Consider the following 8,217-nt stretch of genomic DNA (forward strand, 5'->3'; position numbering starts at 1 on the left):
TTATTAAATATCTAGTTTAGTATTAAATATTATTATTATAATAATAATAATAATATAAACGAAAACGACTACAACACATCAACTTTTTTGACAACATCGGTGCATCATTTTTCTATTTTTGGCACCTGGATAGATATAATAATAATAAAAAAAAATTATATGACGGTGTACATTGTAGCTATCTTGATCATCCTACAAATTTTCAAGAAATTCTGAATAAATTATGGTACCGAAAACAGGGTTTAAACTGTATGTTGCACGTGTGCCTTTTTTTTGTGTACACATGTAAAATTTGACAGTTTGAACCTTGTTTTCGGCTTCGTAAACTATTCAAGTTTTTTTGAAAATTTGGAGGATGTTCTATGTTATCCAAAATACAGGCACGAGTGACGTGGCATGTATTTTTAAACACGTGGCTGACACCTGGCAGAGTTCTGTTCGACCATCGACCAGTAAGATCCTCCTGGCATAGCGCTTGAGGTTTCCTTATGACCAGCATGGTCGTATACTCCGCATATTTCAAGATGATCTTGGGGAAATCATAATCAATTCCGAGATTATCTCTGATGATTCCTGATTATCCGATTAATTAGGAGAGAATATCTGTAACAAATTCATGTAATCTTCCTTGAGCCTATAAATAGAGAAAGATAGCTCAAGGAAGTGACTTTTCGGCTTTTGGTTAATTAAAGTTATACACTTACGAGAGAATTAGAGCTATTGTATTACGATTGTATTGTTTATCCCTCTGAGGTTTGTGAAATTCAGAGAACCTTAGTTTTTTGATCACTCCTTTGAGATCTCATATCAATAATAACTTAAGTGGACGTAGGTTATTACCAGTTCTTGAGGCCGAACCACTATAATTTATTGTGTTCTTTACTGTTTTTGTCATTATATCCATTCCAACACATCTATCCACATCAAGCGTTTTGACTCCGTGTCAGTTGACCAAAACGAGGGTCAACATTCTAAATAACTACAATGTATATTTTCATATAAAAAAATTTGGGATTATATATATCCAGGTACCAAAAATAGAAAAAGAATGCACCAGTATTTTTAAAAAAAGTGAGCGCGTTGTAGTCGCTCTCATATTTTATAAAATTTAAATTTATATTAATATAATTTCTAAATATTTATTCTAGCAAGATTTTATAAAAATTAAAATTATATATTATATGTTACATATTATTATAATAATAATTTATAACATTTGAATTTATAATGAATGATATTTTATAATATTTAAATTTACTAATGATATTTTATAATATTTGAATTTATATAAATATAATTAATAAATATCTAATGATATTTTATAATATTTAAATTTATAATAATATAATTAATAATTTTTCATTTTTATTTGATTTTAAAAGTATATTCCGTTAAATATTTAGAATATTCAATTAAAGTTAACAAAACAAACCGTTAAAACAAAAAATTTCTGCTATTTACACTTTTTTTATATCGAATAGTGTAGTTAAAAACTGTATAAATATTATTTATTTATTTAAAATTTATATTATAAAAGTCATAAAAACTTAATAAAAATAATTAATAAATTTTCAACCTAGTGTAACTATATACATAAACATATATCTTTGACATATATATTCGTCTGCAAGTTCAACACCTTTTTGAATTGTTCTTTTGCTTAATTTTGAGTGGAATTAAAATTCATTAAAATGGGGTAATCAACTTTTCAATGGAAAGCCTTTTTTATAAGATTTTTTCAACCAAACAATAACATTTTATTCCATTTCATTACTTTCATTTCTTCTTTGCCGAGTTCTTATCGTTTTTTCTGTTTTTTTTTTTAATATTACTAATTGGTGGTGAAGGGAGAAGAAGTTTAGTAAAAAGTAAATGGTTTGGATGTCAAACATGTGTTAGCTATATGAAAGAAGAATAAAAATCTCTTATATATAAAAAGTGTGTACATAACAAAAATTGGTTTTAATAGTTTTTTATTTTTTTTCGCAAAGTTAAACATAATATTTTTATATTTAACAGTATATTATAAATATAAACATGATTTAAATTTAAATAAAATTTAATGAATAAATAATTAAATAAATTAAAATATGATATTTTTGAGCTATTGACTTAGACTTAAATAAAATTAAATAAATTAAAATATGATATTTTTGAGATATTTTACGATGATAATTACTTAAAAATAATAAAACCAAAAGTTTTATAACTTAAATAAAATTTAATTAAACTCAAATTTAAATTTCAGGTATTAGAATAATATCATATTAAATATATAATATAATATAATCTACTATCAACTAGTAAAAAACTTAACTTTAAAAATCTACGTATAATATTAATATTATATTAAACATATAATATATAATCTCTTGTTATTACTATCAAATTAAAAAAATAGAACAAATATAAACTTAAACAAAAATTAATCAATTAATCAAAATAGTTAATGCATGTATACTACTCTACACTATGACTTTTTCTATTTTTATTTTATTTATATTATTAATTTCTTTTTAAATATTATTGTAATTTGTATACATATGTCATGTAGCTATGTAAATATATATCTATGTTAATGTTGTATTTAGATGTCATACATGTAGAGATTATTGATATAAATATTTATATATATATTATAGATCTATAATTTATTTTATTATATATATATTTAAAAAAAGTAAGTGAATTTTTATTAAAATTATTGACAATATTTTGCTATAATATTTTTAGTATATTTATGTCATAAATTATATTAAATATTTTTTATTTATTTTTATGATATTTTTGATTTATTTGAAATTTATATAATTATTAAAAAATATAATAAAAAATAAATATATTTACAGCTTTAAAATTAAAATATTGAACATCACGTTGCTTCCATTATAAAATGAGACTAAGAGCAGCCGAGCCAGCCTCAAACTACATGTATTAATAAAAACGACAATTACCGAAATCATCGCAACAAGAAATTATATAGATAATGAAACCTTATTGTCTTTTCAAAAAAGGATCATTTAGGAGTAACACATTCATAAATACATTAAAGAAAAGGAAGCTTCAGATTTCAAACATAAACATCCAATCCAATTTTATTCCCGCTTAACGTGACACGTCACTACCTGCGGCGGTAGTATTCCCGCGAGCCCACGTGGAGGGACAAAATGTGACCACGTACTCCTTGGCAGCACAGCTGGCCAAGGGAGGCGGCGAATCATAGGCGTAGCTATAACAAGAAGGACATGCCTCTTTAAACAGCTTAGAATACACATTGGGCCTACATTTATCTGGGCTTCCGTACTGGTTTCGGCAACAAAACGAATCCAAATTAAACTTCAAGCAACCGCTCTTGCATGCCACCACTTCTCCGACGTCGTTTAACACCTTCAGCTCCTCTGGACACAAACTATTCAAATTCTCCACGCACCCTCCGATTGTACATTTTGCCGAGCTGGGTCGGGCCGCCACCGAGACGGGAAGATTGTATCCGTCCACCAAGCTCACGTCGTAGTAATTGGGCTTAGTCTGGTCTATTTGGACCGAAATTTGGACCAACGTCACCGGAGGAGTACCTATTAGCCCGTTACACTCGAGTCGTCCATCGCAGTCCCCGGTTTCACAAGCTGGGCTCCAGTTAGTGGCGAAGTTGCACCCGGTTCGGGCCCATAACCGGCCGGTCCATTTCCATGGGGCGATGACTCGGCGGGTTTGGCCGGGTGGGAGGTGGAAGCCGCCGTTTGCTAGGACTGGATAGCCGTTGTTGGGTGCTACTGCTGGCCATATGGGAAATGAGCATTTGTTGTGCACGTAAAACGTCACCGTATGAGCTTTCGTATTTCCTGCGTTAATGAATTCATCAGTGGAAAGCAAAATTACATATACATGTAATTTTGTATACGTACGTGACATATAGTATAAGCCCAATTAAGAAACATAAGAGGAAGAAACATTTTACCAAATAGCAGGAATTGAGATCCGAGGCACAGGAGAAAAGCAACAAAGAAATCTGGTAACTTCATCTGTATGAATTAAATCAACTGAGTTGAGACAACTAATTTTATTTTACTTTTTGTGGGAAATGACGAGCAAAATTAGATGATTATATATATTTATATGAATGTGGTTGAGTCTGTTCTTTGATTGTACTTTAAGATTGGATTTAAATGATCTTTGGGGTCAAGAAAACAAACGTGGCTACGCTTTGGATATATATATAATAAATCTATATATGATTAGAGTCACCTAGAATGATGATCATTTTAACAAGCAAAAATATTACTGAATGAGAAATGAGTTGTAAAGTTTTACATTGCTTCAGCGAGGAAAATCATCATTACACGTTGGCGTATTACTAATTATATATATTTATGAGATAATGTTGATTTCAATGCATTTATATATACTAATACAAACAATGTGCATGAACCTTTATTTATTTATAGAATTTATAAATTATTTTTATTAAATTTATATTAATATCAAATATATATCTTATTTTAATTAAATAATTTATTTATTTTTGTTTAACTTTATGTTTGTTCTATTTTTTAAATTTAGGAGAGACAATAAAAAATTATATATTATATGTTTAATATAATAATAAATATTATATATCGATTTTAAATTTAAGTTTTTTTCTAGTTTAAAATATTATATATGTTTAATATTATATTATTTTTAAGTTTAATTAAATTTTATTTAAGTTATAAAACATATGATTTTATTATTTTTAAATAATCATTATTGTAAAATATCTCAAAAATATCATATTTTAATTTGTTTAATTATTTATTTTTTTAAATAATTATCATTATAAAATATCTCAAAAATATCATATTTTAATTTGTTTAATTATTTATTATTTTTAAATAATTATCATTGTAAAATATCTCAAAAATATTCTATTTTATTTTTTTAACTATTTATTTTATTTTATTTAAGTTTAAGTGTTTACAAACTATCGTTAAATATAAGAATATTTTGTTAAATATAAGAATATTCCGTTAAAGTTAACATTAAAAAAATAAAAAACCGTTAAAACTAAGAATTTCCGTTATCTACACACTTATTATATATAAGAGATATATATGACTGCGATTTGGTGTGGTTAATTATACCATATAGTCAACCAATCACCACCGTTATTGCATGGGATCTAATAATTAGTAATGCCGAAGAATTTAGAGAATGAAAAATCTCATCGTATTATTGAAAAATGACGTGAAAACAAGAAGAGAAAAACAACCTAAAGCTAAAGAGTTTTAAGAGAATCTGTTACAACTAAATAACAAAAATAAAGCTAACTAACTATATAAACAAAGTAAAGAGATGTGCAAAAGAAGGTTGACAGGTTAACCGAGTAATCCTAATAGCCCCCTTAAGATGGACTGTTGATGTTATACACAGTCATCTTAGAAATATGAGAATGAAGAGTAGTGGATGGTAAGACTTTAGTGAAAGCATGAGCAAGTTGATGCTGGCTGCTCACTGAGATAAGTCGGATTGATGAAGCTTTAATCTTGTCTCGTATGAAATGACAATCCAACTCTATATACTTAGTGCGTTCGTGAAATGTTGGATTATTAGCTATGTGCACGACATAATTGTTATCACAGTAGATGAACACTGAAGAGGATTAGGAGTGTGGAGAGCTTTGAGCAGATATTGGAGCCAAGTAAGCTCACTTGCAGTTGCTGCCAAAGCACGATACTCAGCTTCAGCGAAGCTTTTGGAGATGGTAGGTTGCTTCTTGGAGTGCCAAGAGATGAGACAATCACCCAAAAATACACAGAGATCATTAGTGGATCGTCTAGTCATTGGACATGAAGCCCAATCTGAATCAGAAAATGCTCGCAATTGTAGAGAAGAAGTAGAAGGATAGAGCAGTCCTTGTCCTGGTTTAGCTTTAAGATAGCGAAGAAGGTAATGTACTGCTTGTAGGTGGGACGTCCGAGGTGAACCCACAAACTGACTAAGATAGTGAACCGAGTAAGTTATGTCTGGGCGAGACAAAGTGAGGTAGAGCAACTTGCCAATAAGTCTCTTGTACTGTGAAGGGTCAGGCAGAGGAATACCATCAGTATTGTTTCATTTGAGTTGTGGATCCATGGGAGTGGCGACTGGTTTGCTCCCTAAATAACCAGTATCATGGAGGAGCTAGAGAGTGTACTGTCGTTGAGTGAGAAAGAGGCCAGCAGAGGAAGGAGCGATTTCAAAACCAAGAAAATACTTGAGTGTCCCCGAGGCTTTGAGTTGAAACTTACTACTGAGAAAATGTTGCAGCTGGTGTAAAATGGAGAGGTTGGGCCCCGTGATGATGATATCGTCTATGTAAACTAGTAAAGCAATGAAAGTGTCCTCATGTCCTTTTGTAAAGAGGGTATAGTCAGCCTGAGATTGTTGGAAACCTTCAGAGATGAGAGCTTCAGTCAACTTTGTATACCATTATCAATAAGCTTGGTGAAGACCATAGAGAGATTTGTGTAGTTTACAAACAAGCGGAGGACCTGTAGAAGAAGAACCAGAAGTTAGTAAACCGGGTGGAATAGACATGTAGACCTCTTCATGAAAGTCACCATTCAAAATGCATTATTAATGTCTAGTTGAATGGTATGCCACTGCTTAATAGCTGAAATGGCTAATAAAAGTTTTAAAGTAACCATTTTTGCAACAGGGGCAAAAGTGTCAAAAAAATCAAGCCCTTCTTGTTGGGCATAACCCTTGGCAACTAGGCAGGCTTTATAACACTCTATAGTCCCATTGCTATGGTATTTAATTTTATATATCCAGTGACAACCAATAGCTCTTTTGTGAGGAGGTAAAGTAGTAATAGTTCATGTCTTATTTAGTTGCAAGGCTAGAAGCTCTTGCTGCATAACTTTAACCCAGTTGGTGTCTTTGGCAGCTTCATTGTAAGAAAAAAGTTTTATATGAATTGAAATTGCATAGACAAATTATTTGTGAGCCTTTGATAATTTTGAATATGAGATAAATTGAGAAATAGGATAAGGAGTGGAATGAGGTAAATAAGTAGTAAGATGACACTCAAAATCCTTAAGGTAAGTAGGTGGGCGTGTGGGCCTATGTGACCTGCGAAGGGGCAAAGAGTTAAATGTATCAATAGGAATATCAGAAATATCAATAGGAGTATTCTTTGCTGGTAAAGTTTCTGGTACAATATCTTCATTATCTTGCTGTAATGAAGTACTAGAGTAAAAAACATCAGCAATAGGTGTATTAGAAACATCATCAGTATTAGGAGACATAAGAGGAGAATAGTCTGAAATACGGGTGTGAGATATATGCTAAGATAGTAAAATAATGAAAGGAAAAGGATCAGAAACAATATTAGAAGAAAGTAATTTCGTAAAAGGAAATATAGTTTCATGGAAGACCACATTTCTTGAAACAAAAAATTGATGTGTGTTTAGATCATACAACCTGTAGCCTTTCACACCAGGGGTAACAACCAAAAATACAAGTGCGCACACGGGGTTCAAATTTTGTTCAATATGCAGTAAGTGTGGATGAAAAACCCAAACAACCAAAAGTACAAAAAAATAGTGTAATCAGGTAATTTGCCAAATAAGACTTCATATGGAGAATGATGTTTCAAGTTAGGAGTTGGTGTACAATTGATGATATAAGTGGCAGTAAGAGCACATTTAGACCAAAAATTACAAGGAGTATGTGCTTGAAAATGCAATGCACGAGCAACATTAAGGAGATGTTAATGTTTCCTCTTGTTGACCCTTGATTTGGTCAATGACACAGAGTCAAATAAAATGACAGAAATTAGATGAATTCAAGTCAAGAAGATGAATGACACAAGGATTTATAGTGGTTCGGCCCTAAGTGATGGTAATGACCTACATCCACTTAGTGTTCTTATTAATGTAATGAGAACCTGCGATCACTAAACAAGGGTTTACCAAGTTTCACAAGCTCAATAATAGATACAAGGTATTGTCTAAAAACAATAGTTTTCTTTCTCCCAGTCTCTAAAGATCCCTCTCATTAGCCCTCTGAGTCTTATTTATAGGCTCAAGGATCTCCTTATGGGCCGATGGTCCTTGATTACATTTAATACAAACATATCTGAATAATAATGGAAATTACACTTTTTACATAAATGCAAGATCAAATGTCTCTAGAAAATATCTGATATACCGCAACCAACCTTGGTCACCTATGAAATAAGCCTTCTGCCGTACG

General features: G+C 30.6%; 1 protein-coding gene across 1 annotated transcript; it reads right to left on the reverse strand.

The window, feature by feature from the left end:
* Window positions 1-2,894: 2,894 nt before the first annotated feature.
* LOC133816128 (thaumatin-like protein) lies at window positions 2,895-4,098 on the reverse strand. The gene is made up of 2 exons (XM_062248786.1): window positions 3,959-4,098; window positions 2,895-3,842 (listed from the first exon to the last, which is right to left on the reverse strand). Exons 1-2 carry the CDS (start codon window positions 4,020-4,022, stop codon window positions 3,106-3,108), a joined length of 801 nt encoding a protein of 266 aa, XP_062104770.1. The 5' UTR covers window positions 4,023-4,098; the 3' UTR covers window positions 2,895-3,105.
* Between the last annotated feature and the right edge of the window lie 4,119 nt (window positions 4,099-8,217).

The sequence above is a fragment of the Humulus lupulus genome, chromosome 2 (genome assembly GCF_963169125.1).
Source record: "Humulus lupulus chromosome 2, drHumLupu1.1, whole genome shotgun sequence".
NCBI lineage: Eukaryota > Viridiplantae > Streptophyta > Magnoliopsida > Rosales > Cannabaceae > Humulus > Humulus lupulus.

Coding starts and splice junctions, on each gene's coding strand:
- LOC133816128 (XM_062248786.1), bottom strand. CDS start 4,022: ATGAAGTTACCAGATTTCTTTGTTGCTTTTCTCCTGTGCCTCGGATCT. Junction 3,843..3,958: donor ATCTCAATTCCTGCTATTTG/GTAAAATGTTTC, acceptor TCATTAACGCAG/GAAATACGAAAGCTCATACG.